Raw genomic sequence first — 15,238 nt, forward strand, 5'->3', positions numbered from 1 at the left:
ATGGGACAAACCTAGAGAGATAACAAGTGGATAAGGATATAGGAGGGTGTCAATGCGGCTGGCGGTTTTATGAAAAACATAGAGAAGCCTTGGTTTGCTTACCTTGCAGCGACACACACCATTTCCATTGCATCCTTCACTTCCTCTCTGATCACAGTCGTAGCAGTTACCTGTAAACATGCCATAGCTGAGCTTTTCACTCAGTGTGCCTTCATTCCAGAAAATACTATAATGTACACAGCTGCAATCTGTGTACAGATTGCCCCTGAGGGGATCGAGTTATATTTAATTGAATAATCTATACCTACCATTGAGATCATTGTTGCCAACAATACACTTTTGTCCAAGCTGGGGGTTGCCTGTGTACCCAGCAGCACATCTGAAATGGAGAACAGCCAACATTTACACTTTAAAACAAACATTTCCAGTCAAAGAGGATACACACAGGGAAGGAACAATGGGGGCAGGAAACTGGGCGAGCTGTGTAAAGAGATAGATACGTGATGAGGCTTGTCCTCGCAGCACACTCTTGGCCCAGAGTAGACACATTAAAATACACTGCTAGTGAAATACTATGCATGATGTATACACGCTACATTATTAGCCAACAGCAACAATTTATTAATTGTGGATTTCCATTGTCCATGCACTAGGCATTCCCCAGGTCCCCTGCATTATGAGGGGTTTATTTTTAAACACCACTCACAATCACATAGTGGCACATACAGCTTTGATACACCACTTGTAAATCCCCTGACTTTTGAGTTTCCCAGATGCAAAAAGAGGCTAAAAGATGTGTATGTATTGCCGATGTTGGAGATAGACAAAGCACAGCCAATGCTACAACTCTCAACATGGGTCAAATGTTGAAACCATCTCTCTTCTCATAGGTTGCTAGAAGATGAACTGAGAAAGGTTGCATTAAAGTTCATTTTCCATTTTAAAATAATGTGTCACCAAAGTAAACCTTGATAAAGACAGCAGAGCAGAGAGAATGAACAGGAGAATTAAAGTCTAAGAGCAGAAAGAGGCATCATATCACAGGATATAACACTGAGAAACTAAGAAGAAGCAAGCTGAGGCACTATGTCCATCCACCAAAGCTCTGTCCAGCTAAAGAGCCCAATAGGCCAGGCCACCCTAGGGGAGAGCTACCCTAGCTGCTCCAGTTCTTACCTTGTCACTGGAAGCTCCACGGTTGAACAGCCAACAAACGCACAGCTTCAATGGGACTTTGGAAAAACCTGTCCAGTCTAACTTTACAGTAAGAAGCTAAAACGGTTTTTGGGAAACTATCTGACCAATGCATGATGAAGCAAAATCTGGGATATTATTGAGGTAAAGAAATGGGTTGACATTTTACATGTTTCATGTTGCTATTCGGGTTATGCACAGTAAGCAAAAAATAAATAATTTGAAGTACAATCACAAGGCAGCAAGGGCAGAATGAATGCTATAAATACATAATACACCACAATCACGGATCACATTTACATACACAATCATATCGATAGTCATCCAATCGTAATAGCAGATGGAATTAAAACATAGATTTACACCTGAACATAGGGACGGCGGAACGCTTGGGCAAACTCACTTCAAATACTTAACTAGCAGTACTGTATAGTATACATCAGTGGAGGCTGGTGGGAGGAGCTATAGGAGGATGGGCTCATTGTAATGGCTGGAATGGAATTCATGGAACAGAGTCAAAAATGTGGTTTCCATACTGTTTGTGTGATGTGTTTGATACCGTTCCATTTATTCCATTCCAGCCATTACAGTGAGCCCATCCTCTTATAGCTGCTCCCACCAGCCTCCACTAGTATACACATACAGTGCATTCGGAAAGTATTCAGACCCCTTCACTTTTTCCACATTCTGATACCTTACAGCCTTATTCTAAAATAGATTACATTGATTTTTGTCCTCATCAACCTACACACAATACCCCATAATGATGAAGTGAAAACAGGTTTTTAGAAATTTTTGCAAATGTATAAAGGAATACAAATAGAAACACCTTATTTGCATAAGTATTCAGACCCTTTGCTATGAGACTCGAAATTGAGATCAGGTGCATCCAGTTTCCATTGATCATCCTTGAGGTGTTTCTACAACTTGATTGGAGTCCACCTGTAGTACATTCAATTGATTGGACATGATTTGGAAAGGCACACACATGTCTATATAATGTCCCACAGTTGACAGTGTATGTCAGAGTAAAAACCAAGCCATGAGGTCAAAGGAATTGTCCATAGAGCTCTGACACAGGACGGTGTCGAGGCACAGATCTGGGGAAGGGTACCAAAACATTTCTGCAGCATTGAAGGTCCCCAAGAACACAGAGGCCTACATCATTCTTAAATTAAAGTAGTTTGGAACCACCAAGACTCTTCCTAGAACATGTACATGTACCTCAGGGCAAAGGTTTACCTTCCAACAGGACAACGACCCTAAGCACACAGCCAAAAAAATGCAGGAGTGGCTTCGGGACATGTCTCTGAATGTCCTTGAGTGGCCTAGCCAGAGCCCGGACTTGAAGCCGATCGAACATCTCTGGAGAGACCTGAAAATAGCTGTACAGCGACGCTCCCAATCCAACCTGACAGAGCTTGAGAGAATCTGCAGAGAATAATGGGAGAAACTCCCCAAATACAGGTGTGCCAAGCTTGTACCGTCATACCCAAGAAGACTTGAGGCTGTAATCACTGCCAAAGATGCTTCAACAAAATACTGAGTAAAGGGTCTGAATACTTATGTAAATGTGATATTTCAGTTTTGTAAAACCTGTTTTTGCTTTGTCATTATGAGATATTGCGTGTAGATTGATGAGGGGAAAAAAAATTGAATCCATTTTAGAATAAGGCTGTAACATAACAAAATGTGGAAAAAGTCAAGGGGGTCAGAATACTTTCCGAATGCACTGTACTTGCATGATTGTGCTAAACCAATTTTACATGTACAATTTGTCCGTATAATAGGGGTAATTTATAAAGTCTGCTGTGAAAGTTGAAATGTAATACTCTCTAAATACTGTATGTGTACGTCTTGAGGTAGTCTGACCCACTGGGCTCAAGGAAAATAGCACCAAACAACTCCTGTAAATACACAACTTTGAATATGGTAACTGTATATTATTTCATGATGCAGCTTTAAACACAATAACAATGTTGCCTCTACATGAAGAAGTTACTCTCATCTCACGCAGTCCTTTATAAAGAAAAAAATAGAATTTGACTTATTCCATAGATACAAATACATAATAAAAATAAGCATAAATATCAGGACCACAAACAGGTTATTTTAGATAAATGTTGAAATTTGTTCAAGTTTAAAAATATATATAAATGTACCTAATAATCAGGGATAATTTTGATTGGAATGGCCAGCCTTCCTAGAACAATGTGAAAAGAACCATCGGAACCACCTTGCTTCTGTTTCTTGTTCTTTTGGGATGATTTTTGATCATTCCTTTGAATTAGTTTGAGCAGGTCCAGAACATTGGACTGGGGCTGGGCTTTCTTCTTCTGTGGGCGTCTCTTGGAACTAGTAATTTTGACTTTACTCTTCGTTGTTAACCTGGAACGCTTTGAAGTAGAGGCCATTTTGGTGGGTGCCAACGTGGTGGTGAGTACTTTCTTGGAGTAACTTGTTTTAGCTTTTGACACTTCCTGGACTTTGTGGGACGGTGGTGCCAACTGGTATGAGTCTGGAGCAATGGTTTCCAAATTAGGTCTAGAGTTACCATTGTTTGAGTCGGATGGTTTCTTGACAACTGTTGCTATGATTTTAACCCTGGGTTGAACCTTTGAATGAGGTGCAAATGATCTAGAGGCACTGTCTTTTCTATCATTGCTCCTAGCACGAGAAGCATCCTTTTCCTTTTTAGCAGCTTCATTACGTGACTTGGACACCTGTGTTGGAGGCTTGCGTTTATGGGATGGTGGTGCCAGCTGATATTTAGTGTTAGCCAGGTCTTCTTCAGCTTCCCTTGGTTTTGATTGACGTGTCTGTGTTGAGCGCTTATTAGCTGTCACATGAAGCTTCTTGGCCATCGTAGTCTTTGTTTCAGGCTTTGTTGTACTACGTGGTCTAGTGCTAGGCTTTGTTGTACTACGTGCTCTAGAGCTAGTCCTGGGTTTACTTATGGTAGTATTTTGTCTTGGGCTGGACTTTGAATTGACATTACTTTTGGTGGATCTAGTTTGTTTGACTGTTTTGGTGGTGGACTTATGGGCCATTGTGGCTTTCTTAGCAGGGAGATGGGGCGTGGGTAAGCTTTTGGGGACTGTGGCTCTAGTTTGTGACCTGGTGGTTGTGGATTGAGTCCCGACAGTGGATCTCAGTGTTGTCAAGGTTGTTAATTGAGAAGTCCTGAAGGAGTGTCGAACTGTGGTAACCCTTGGCACTAAGGCTGTGGACACTGGTGGCAGAGCCATCGCCTCCTTAGCAGACCGTGCTCTGTGTCTGACGCGTTTCACCTTGTTCATCTCCTGAGCCAGGGCAGTAAACCCATCTATCACAATCTCCAGACGACCCTCCAGCCTTCTCAGACGAGTTTCCATGTCTGTGTAGCTACTCTCCAGTCCGCCCACCCTCTCCTTCTTCTCCAGGGCAGACTGTGACTGCAGCGTCTCCAGCTGGGTGCTGAGTTTGCTCTGCTGGCCCCTCATGGCCTGGATGCCCTCCTTGATGTCCAGGGTGTTGCTCTCCAGCATGCTGAGGCGCTGGTTGAAGCGGTTCATGTGGAGCCTCATTAGGAACTGGAAGCTGTGCTCTCTAACCTCAGGGCTGGGCGTGTTCAGCGATGGAAGCCTTGGTGCAGTCCTATTCAGGTGGACTCGGACCATGTCAGCTATGGGGGTGGTTGTGGTTGGGTGAGTAGGAGTCGTAGGGTGAGTGGCTGGGCGAGTGGGAGTGGGTGGGCGAGTGGTAGGGCGAGTAGGGATGGTAGGGTGAGTGGGTTGGGTACGGTGGCTGGTAGTGGACAGTAGGCTCCATGTGGGGGTGTATGGTCTTTGGCTATAATCTGTGTCCTCCTCTTTTTCCTCATCTGGCTGTTGGCTGTATTCAGTGTCCTCCTCCTCCTCATCTGGCTGCGGACTATAGTCTGTCTCCTCATGCTCCTGCTCCTCGTCTGGCTGTGGAATGTAGTCTATCTCCTCCTCCTCCTCGTCTGGCTGTGGACTGTAGTCTATCTCCTCCTCCTTATCTGGCTGTGGACTGTAGTTTATCTCCTCCTCCTTCTCCTCGTCTGGCTGTGGGCTGTAGTTGATCTCCTCCTCCTTCTCCTCGTCTGGCTGTGGACTGTAGTTTATCTCCTCGTCTGGCTGTGGACTGTAGTTTATCTCCTCCTCCTTCTCCTCGTCTGGCTGTGGGCTGTAGTTTATCTCCTCCTCCTTCTCCTCGTCTGGCTGTGGACTGTAGTTTATCTCCTCCTCCTTCTCCTCGTCTGGCTGTGGGCTGTAGCGTGTGTCCTCCTCCTCCTCCTGATCATAATCCTCCTCCCTCTCCTCCTCGTCTCCACTGCCCTCTGGCACCACATGTTTCCTCAGGCTAAAGTTGAACACTGCCTCACCACACCCCGGCGGGAGGAAACCCTCATAGTCCTCTTGCAGGTACGGGTCCACACAACTGTCTTGTTTTCTTAATGATCAAAACATTAAAATGAGACATAGGGCAGGGTCAACTTATCAAAACATACCAAATGTTTGTCTACCCAGTCACCTCATCGTCATCTTTGCACATCGAGTAGCAAAGATTCGTCAAACAGACATGACATTAGAAAATAGATTTATGCCTTGTAGAGAGAATAATGTCAACGTGGCCCAGGCATAAACACTGGCAGTATTAGCCCACAGCTTCTAAACCTTTTAACAAGCAGCTAAAGCAGGAGACTCAGAGAAAGTTCTGGCAAAGCAATCAAGCTAAGGCAAAGGAGAGAAAGCAAAAACCATGTGACATAAGGTTTCCTCAGGACACAACTACAAGTCCAAACACGAAAGACTTGGTTTCACCACTTACTGGCTTTTACGACAAGGAAAGTAATAACACAACTCATTACTACACGTGTAATCCCATGGAACACCAGACACATTTTTAAAACAAAAATGCCCATTGATAAACACAATGTCCGTTTGCCAAGCGCATTAATACAACACAGATATGGACCTCTCAAATAGCATAAAGAGCACTGCTACTGCGGAGACCAAACCCAACCCAGAGAAACCTTTACTAACTAACTGGAATGGGTGGCGTTGGTTTGAGATTTTCTTCTCACATACCACTCCACTAACACTCACATATCAATCATGACTGGTTGGAAAGAGGGATGCAATCGGACAGACATGCTACTATACCCGTTTTATAAAGGAAACAAGTGGGTGCCAGACTAGTCACCTCTGCTTTCCGTGCTTTGGCCAGCCCAGCATCCCCAGACCACTGACCAGTAAACAGCTGACCGTAAGGCTGGAAGGGCTAGGTGGAGATGGAGCGTGTCTTACCTTTCGCAGCGCCGGCCGGTGAAGCCAGGGGGACAGTTATCACATGTAGGCTGACCGTCCGTATCCTTGTAGCAAGACAGAGAATACCTGCAGGAAAGGAAAATACTTTTATCAGTCTTGTAAACCAGTATACAACCCTACTCCGTATTCTAAATATCAAGGTTATAGCTGACACAACAGTGGAACTGCATGACCAGTCAACGACAGATCAAATGTCTTTACAAAGAGCAGGTTGACCACAGAATGAAATATGATCTCTATGAGGTTGACCCATCAGGTGAATGGACACATGTTTATAAGTAGATTAAAGATGTTTTTTAAGACGATAAGTCTGGAGCTTGTTCCAGAGACATTGAACCATCTAAAGGTGTAGTTCTGTTCTGAAGAGCAGGGGTTCCCAAACGTTTTCACTCAGGGCCCCCCTTCCAGCATTGGGGAACATCCTGCGAATAATCCTGAGGATTTTGCTGTTTAAATCTTATTTCCTACAACTCTACACATTTTGTCATGAGGTCCAAAGAAAATGTTGCAGTTTTAAAGCACATTTTCTTGCAATTCTATACATTCTGCCATGTCTAATGTGTATTCATGTGATATTTGAGTGACAAAAAAATTACAACAATATCTATGTGCTAGAAAAGCTAATCCTTCCATTCCGACCCCTTGCACCTCACAGTTTGGGAACCACTACTGTAGAGCATTGCTTCTCAACTGGTTTTGCCTTGGGACACAAATTAAACCCGGTTGTCTCAGTCGCGACCCAATATTAACATTGCCATTTTTTGTTGTTGTATTTTACCCCCTTTTTCTCCCCAATTTCGATCTTGTCTCATCGCTGCAACTCCAATGGGCTCGGGAAGTGAAGGTCGAGTCATGCGTCCCCTGAAACATGACCCGCCAAACCATGCTTCTTAACACCCGGCCGCTTAACCCGGAAGCCAGCCGCACCAATGTGTCGGAGGAAACACCGTTCAACTGACAACCAAGGTCAGTCTTTAGGCACCTGCCAGCCACAAGGAGTCACTAGAGAGCAATGAGCCAAGTAAAGTCCTCCCAGGCGGGCGATGCTGGGCCAATTGTGCGTCGCCCTATGGGACTCCCGATCACGGCCGGTTGTGATACAGCCCGGGATCGAACCGAAGTCTGTAGTGACGCCTGTAGCACTGCGATGCGCTGCCTTAGACCGCTGTGCCATTCTAGAAGCCCGAAAACTATTTTTAATACTAGATTTTGAAAGTAATTGCAGCAATTCATCAAGCAGATTCTTGATGAATAATACTAATATACAAGGTCACTAGTTTGAGACCACAAAATCAGCAAAATCCTCAGAATAGAGCTGCCAATAGAATTGTACAGAGATTAAATTATTTAATGAGTTTCTACCACTTTCAAGCTGGTTTTAGTAATCTAGTTTAAGTTCAGGCTGGAGTACTTTTTCATTGAAATAAATACTCAGAGACAATCGACCCATTCAAATGCTACTGTGACCCAAATTTAGGTTGCGACCAACCAGTTGAGGATCGCTGCTGTAGAGTACACGAGAAGGAGTGAACTCACTGGTTGCTGGCGGAAGTGCCAGGGCAGGGGCAGGACTGACAAGCCTGAGGTCCGTCCGTCACAGGGTTGCCGTAGAAACCTGGCAAACAGCGCTCACACCTTGGGCCGGCCGTGTTGTGAAGACATTGCTAAAAAAGGGAGACACATGAGAGGGAAGAGAGAGAGTGGTGGATCCACCCATGGAACAGTGAAATCCTATTATGAGCCCATGTGTGTTCTGAACCTGTTTCCACATGTTGAGATTCGCCAAGAAACAATTAGCGCATTCCATAGCAGACTTCAAAGCCAAGTGCAGCTGTAGCACTGTCCTCCTGGCATACATTACAACCGGAGGGTGGAGCGACTTACCAAGCACGCGCCTGTCTCCAGGTCACAGCCGCTGGCGTGGCCGTTACAGTCGCACCTCTCACAGGTACCCAGGTAGAGCCCAGAGCCTGTACGGGTGTAGCCCATGTCACACTCCTGTATAGAAACAGATGGAAAGACATGGGAAAACAACACGGGCCATGGAGTGAAAACAACGCAGGCAGCACAGTTGACTGTCTTGCCGTTCCATTACAGCATGCTGTTAGAATCCCACTCTGTGTTTCTTTCCAAGACGTCTACAGGACCATGGAACAAAGTGAGCACACTGGAACTTTACAACTAGAAGAGGTAACAGAGGAGGAACTATAAGATCGGGATGTACAGTACATAGATTTTTGTGGTATGCGTGTGCTGTACCTGACACGATGGACCGTTGTAACCCTGGGGACAGGCACACTCCTCCACTTCCAGGGCCTGTTCGTTGCCTGTGGAATGTGGCACTGCAATGTCCATCCTGATGTCTGAGAGACTGAACAACAGACAACAACACAGGTGAGGCAACAACAACAACAACCATAACAACATCATCCACGTGGGTGTTTACAGTAGCGCCTACTGAGAGCTGTTTCCTAAATGATTCTTTAGAATCCTCATCATGTGGAATCATTCGGAGTGAATCTCTACAGGGCACCTGGTTCGGTTTTACCTGGTCTCAACCATGTTGTCAGCGTAGGTGGCTCTGATCATGAAGACTGTAGTATCAGCCAAGGCCATGAGGAGGTGTTCACGTGTACAGGGCTGTCCATCAGCACGCCTCCATGCAGACTGGTAGGGAGGAAACACAGGGAGAGAGAAACGACGCTCTGTGCAACACAGCCATGGCAAACTCAGGACTGGAGTTGGGATTATAGACAAAATTAGGTAATGGTAATCTAATTAGGTAATTTAAACAAGATCATCAACGAAGACAACATGTTGATGTTAAGATTACAAACTGTTTAGAATCAGTCAAAAAACAAACACTCGAGCACCTGAGTGCGCACACACACACACACACACACACACACACACACANGCTCTGGGCTGTAGTCTATGACCTTGTAATCCTCCTTCTCTTCGACTGGCTCTGGGCTGTAGTCTATGACCTTGTAATCCTCCTTCTCTTCGACTAGCTCTGGGCTGTAGTCTGTGTCTTCCTTCTCCTCCTCCTCCTCATAATACTCCTCCTCCTCCTCGTCTCCACTGCCCTCTGGCACCACATGTTTCTCCAGGCTAAAGTTGAACACTGCCTCACCACACCCCGGCAGGAGGAATCCCTCATTGTTCTCTTGCAGGTACGGATCCACACAACTGTCTTGTTTTCTTAATGATCAAAACATTCAAATCAGAAATAGGGCAGGCAGGGAGGCTCAACTTATCAAAACATACCGATGTTTATTTAACCAGTCACCTCATCGTCATCTTTGCACCTCGAGTAGCAAAGATTCGTCAAACAGATGTGACATTCGAAATGCCACCTCTACATTTATGCCTCAGAGAGAGAATATGTAAACACTGACAACATTATCCCACAGCTTCTAAACCTTACAAAACGCATTAAAGCACAACTGGAGCATAAACAGTAGACTGAAAAGGTTCTGGCAAAGTTAAATCAAAGGAGGAAGCTGAAGCATAGGAGAGAACTGAAGCTGAGGAGAGATAGCAAAAACCAAGTTACATAAGGTTTCCTCAGGACACAACTACAAGTCCAAACATTCCTAACGAAAGACTTGATTGGCCCAACAAAAAAATATATACTTTTTTGGCTTTTGCGACTTTTACGACAACAAATGCTATCACACCTTAGTATATCACATATAATCCCATGGTACACCAGACACATTTTTAAAAACAAAAATGCCCATTGATAAATACAATGTTCGTTAGCCAAGCTCAATAATCCACCACACATATTGACCTCTCAAATAGCATAAAAGGCACTGCTACTGCAGAGACCAAACCCAACACACAAAAACCTTTACTAACTAACTGGAATGGGTGGCATTGATTTGAGCTTTGCGTCCCCCATACCACTTCACTAATACATACCAATCAATCATGACTGGTTGGAAAGACTGGTTGAAAGAGGGATGCAATGGACAGACGTGCTACTATTCCCATTTTGTAAATGAAGCAAGTGGGTGCCAGTGCCAGACCTATCACCTCTGCTTTGCCGTGCTCCGGCCAGCCCAGCATCCCCAAACCACTGACCACTTAGCAGCTTGACAGTAAGGATGGAAGGGATAGAGTGAGAAAGAGCTGAATATGGAGAGAATCGTACCTTTCGCAGCGCCGGCCAGTGAAGCCATGGGGACAGTTATCACAAGTGGGCTGACCATCCACGTCCTTGTAGCAAGACTGAGAATACCTGCAGGAAGACAGAGTCTTCTATCAGAGACAGTATAGCCTACAGCCCATATAATAGGAATGGGGTTACATTTGAGACAATAGTGTAACTGTATGACCAGTCACTGTCAGATCAACTGTCTTTACAAAGAGCAGGTTGACCCCACATAATTAAATATGATCTCTATGAGGTTGACTAGCAAGTGAATGGACAAATGTTTATCAGTAGAATAAGGGTCTTCATGAGGATAAGTCTGGAGCTAGAGTTCCAGAGCCATTGATCCATGTAAAGGTGTAGTTCTGTGCAGCTGTAGAGCCCATGAGGAGTGAACTCACTGGTTGCTGGGGGAAGTGCCAGGGCAGGGGCAGGGCTGACAGGCCTGGGGGCCATCCGTCACAGGGTTGCCGTAGAAACCTGGCAAACAGCGCTCGCACCTTGGGCCGGCCGTGTTGTGAAGGCATTGCTAGAAAAAGGAGACACACACGTCCATGGAACAGTGAAATCCTATTACGAGCGAATGTGTGTTCTGTTCTGATTCCACATGTTGAGATTTGTCAAGAAACCATTAGCGGATTCCATAGCAGACATCAAAGCCAGATGCAGCTGTAGTACTGTACTACTGACATACAGTACAGTAGGAGGGTGGTGTGACTTACCAAGCACGCGCCTGTCTCCTGGTCACAGCCGCTGGCGTGGCCGTTACAGTCGCACCTCTCACAGGTACCCAGGTAGAGCCCAGAGCCTGTACGGGTGTAGCCCACATCACACTCCTGTATAGAAACAGACATGGAAGGAAAGACATGGAAAACCCCCTCAGGCCATGTAGTAATAGAAATGTAGACAGTACAGTAGATTGTCTTGTTGTTCCATGACAGCATGCTCTGACAATTCAACTCTGCGTTTCTTTCCAAGATGTCTACAGTGCTATGAAACAAAGTGATGGAGCTTAACGACTAGGAGAGGTAGCAGAGGAACAGCTACTTTATTGGTTGTTCTTGTGTCATCAGGATAATGTTTATGTGGTGTGTGTGTGTGTTTGTGTGTGTAAAGTACCTGGCATGATGGTCCTTTGTAGCCCTGGGGACAGGCACACTCCTCCACCTCAAGGGCATGTTCGTTGCCTGTGGAGCGTGGCACTGCAATGTCCATTTGGATGTCTGAAAGACTGGACAACAACGCAGGTGAGATAACAACAACAACAACATCAGCCACATGGTCTTTCCAGTAAGTGTCCTAAATGATTCTTTAGAATCATCTTTATGTGGAAAACTACAGCTGATTTGAGGTACTACTCAATATGTCTTCCTTCTCCTACCTACACTAGAGTTGAGTAGAGGTAGACCTCAATAGTACAAGTAGCCTGGTCCTCTCTTACCTGGTCTCAGCCATGTTGTCAGCGTAGGTGGCTCTGATCATGAATACAGTAGTATCAGCCAAGGCCATGAGGAGGTGCTCACGAGTACAGGGCTGTCCATCAGCACGCCTCCATGCAGACTGGTAGGAGAGAAAAACAGGGAGAGACAGAGAAATGTAAAGTTCTGCATAGGCAAACTCAGGATTAGAGCGGGGATTATATTCAAGAAAAGGATTGGGATTAGCGATGGAGTTAATGGTAATCTAATTACGTAATCTAAACAAAATCATCCACAAAAGACAACCTGTTATTACATCTTAATGAAAACAAACTGTTTATGATCAGTTTAAAAAAAACACGCATACACACACGCACACAAACAATGACACACACCTCTCTGAAGGTGACAGTGACTGTGGTAGGTGCGCGGGGGAGGGGCTTTGTCTGGGAGAAGTGTTCCAGGAAGATGCCGTTGCCTTGGAGAACCACATCTGGCTGTCTGTCAATCACCAGGGAGCGTTGCCGGGGCTCGTAGCGCACGGTGTAGCGCAGCTCCCCGCCGTAGGCTGTCACCTGGCAACAACATGTCAGAAAGAGACGTTCAAGATTCTAGAACAACCATTCTCTTAACTCTACTGGACAGTGGAAAGGTATTTCACTCCATGAGACTAGCCAGGTCACGGGTCAGGCTAGCCAGGTCACGGGTCACATGATGACAAGTGCATGACCATGAACTCCAACCAGAAGTAGAGAGCTTCTCTTCGTTTAGGTACGTAAAGCCTCAATAGTTTCCACATGTTGAGAGAGCATGTGGACGGTGACATCTAGCATGACCACATTTAAATCACACCTTGCTTCCAGAGGGAAGACTACTCAGTAAAAATAAACGTGGATGACAGTTTCTCCTGTCCCTATAGTCTACTCTCAGGGTAAGAGGAGAAATACATGCAAGTGTAAAAAAAAGAGTCAAAGCCTCCAACCACTCATCTCTCCCCTTGTCTCTCGTCTTCCCTCTCCCCCCTCCCCGTCTTCCTTCTCTTCCCTCTCTCCCCCGTCTCCCCTTGTCTCTCATCTCCCTGTCTTCCCTCTCCCCCCTCCCCGTCTTCCTTCTATTCCTTCTCTCCCCCGTCTCCTCTTGTCTCCACTCTCTCCCGTTTGTCTCCACCTTCTCCTCTTGTCTCCACTCTTTCCCCTCTTGTCTCCACTCTCTCCTCTGTCTCCCTCTCTCCCCTTGTCTCCACTCTCCTTCTCTCTCTTGTCTCCCATCTCTCTCCTCTTGTCTCCACTCTCTCCCTCTTGTCTCCACTCTCTCCCCTTGTCTCCACTCTCGTCCCCTCTGTCTCTCACTCTCTCCCTTGTCTCCACTTCTCTCCCTTGTCTCCACTCTCCCTCCTTGTCCCCTCCTCTCTCCCCTTGTCTCCACTCTCTCCTCTTGTCTCCACTCTCTCCCCTTGTCTCCACTCTCTCCCCCTCTCTCCCCTTGTCTCCACTCTCTCCCCTCTCTCACCTTGTCTCCTCTGAAGCTGTCTGGTAGGACCCAGTAGTAGATGTCGTTGGGGATGTCAGAGAAGGAGCGATACACCACCTCCGAGGAGCCTCTCTGAGCAATGCCGTCTGTGATGGTTCTGGTATTGGCTCCGTTGGAGAGGGAGAAGAGCTGACCATTCACACCGCCACGGACCTGGGGGACGCAAACACACAAACACACTTTAGACCCATAACACCTCTCCTCAAAGTACAAGCTAAAAGGGTGCGGGTACATTAAGACAGGCTCAATGCACTGCTGTGGTTTGGGATGTGCTTGTACATTCCTTGTATTTCCTGACCACTAAAGTGTCTGCACTACTTCTCCCATGAGCTGTAGAGCATGCTTCTTCAACTCACAGTACTAACACACTTGATTCAGCAAATCGTCAAACACCATGATTAGCTGATTATATCAAAGAGAGAGCTGGAAACCAGAGCTGGAAACTCCCGGCTTGCAGTAGAAAACTGTTTGTCTGTTGGCTGACTGTTAGGAGTCAGTATAGTATGGTTACTCCCATGCCCAGGTATGCTAAGGCCAGTGCGTGTACATTTGTTTTTATTTTCAGATCCCTAAATGTGCCCCCCGTCCACTAACCCCCATGCCTTATAGACGTTGTGTGTGTGAGTGCTAGTAAGGCCAGGCTACTGACCTGGTCTCGGCTCCACGTGGAGCTGACACACTGCTTGGTGACGCCCATACAGAAGCACTGCAGACAGCCCTCTGGGTTGTCCTCCGTCAGGTGGAAGGAGCCGCTCTTACACTCGTCACACTGCGACCCCACCACGTTGGACTGCAACACACAGAAAACATCAGCCACGCACATCTGCCATGTAACGCTGGCTGTCCAACCGGCTCATCATTCACTGTCTGTAATCATGAAGGATGATTGTACAACAGCAGCAAAGCTAAACGGGCTCAAGTTTATGACTGTCTCTATGAACTGACAATGGTGTTCAAGTGTTGGTGATTGAGAGTCTAATCTTCTACTACAGCATATCAAAACTAATACATCTAATATAAAGCCCCATTCAAACTATGGCCATGAAAATGAAGTGCAGTAGGCCATAGCAACGTAGTGTGTTACCTTGCAGGCGCATGGTCTGCTGTTGGAATTCACTGTTCCTCGAATATCACACTTTGAGTTTGCTGAAGGAGGGAGGGAGAGAGAGAGGGAGTGGAGATGGATCAACACCTGGGGGTGCTCCACCAACTCTAACCCCTTCACAATCACTCGACATACCAGGCCAATGACCACACCTTCTCAGCAGGTATGATTGATGTTAATAATTACACTGGGTCAAGACCAAGGCTCTTACAGGTAAAGTAGGACATAAAGCATGGCATGCACTATAAAGCAGAGTCATGATTTATATGTACAAATGTCTCTGGGTAAAACCGTCCAGGTGAATAACTTTCCTAACACATTCAAGCCTAAAAATGTACGTTCCACCCCCTCCCAAAAAACAAGAAAAACACTCACGGGTTGTAAAACATTTGCCATTGGGCTGCAGTGGGTTACCCTGGTACCCAGATGCACACCTATGGGGAAAAAACAAACACTTTCATAAACATCTTTTAGAACTATTCCATATATAGTAAAG

The 15,238-nt window shown here is 45.9% G+C and overlaps 1 protein-coding gene across 14 annotated transcripts in view; it reads right to left on the reverse strand.

The window, feature by feature from the left end:
• hspg2 (heparan sulfate proteoglycan 2) overlaps nt 1-15,238 on the reverse strand; it is a 176,020-nt gene that overhangs the window by 77,249 nt on the left and 83,533 nt on the right. For 13 of the 14 annotated variants that reach the window (XM_070447994.1, XM_070447993.1, XM_070447992.1 and 10 more), the window contains 12 exons: nt 15,118-15,176; nt 14,722-14,783; nt 14,287-14,427; nt 13,617-13,790; nt 12,503-12,682; nt 9,076-9,194; nt 8,787-8,898; nt 8,412-8,525; nt 8,064-8,191; nt 6,507-6,593; nt 309-379; nt 103-170 (listed from right to left, as the gene is read on the reverse strand). In XM_070447994.1, the coding sequence (XP_070304095.1) occupies nt 103-170; nt 309-379; nt 6,507-6,593; nt 8,064-8,191; nt 8,412-8,525; nt 8,787-8,898; nt 9,076-9,194; nt 12,503-12,682; nt 13,617-13,790; nt 14,287-14,427; nt 14,722-14,783; nt 15,118-15,176 (1,315 nt within the window). Of the gene's footprint in view, nt 1-102; nt 171-308; nt 380-6,506; nt 6,594-8,063; nt 8,192-8,411; nt 8,526-8,786; nt 8,899-9,075; nt 9,195-10,689; nt 10,777-11,090; nt 11,219-11,411; nt 11,526-11,808; nt 11,921-12,130; nt 12,250-12,502; nt 12,683-13,616; nt 13,791-14,286; nt 14,428-14,721; nt 14,784-15,117; nt 15,177-15,238 lie in introns of all 14 variants that reach the window. The other variant, XM_070447983.1, reaches the window with a different exon arrangement.

Source organism: Salvelinus sp. IW2-2015, linkage group LG17, assembly GCF_002910315.2.
Source record: "Salvelinus sp. IW2-2015 linkage group LG17, ASM291031v2, whole genome shotgun sequence".
NCBI lineage: Eukaryota > Metazoa > Chordata > Actinopteri > Salmoniformes > Salmonidae > Salvelinus > Salvelinus sp. IW2-2015.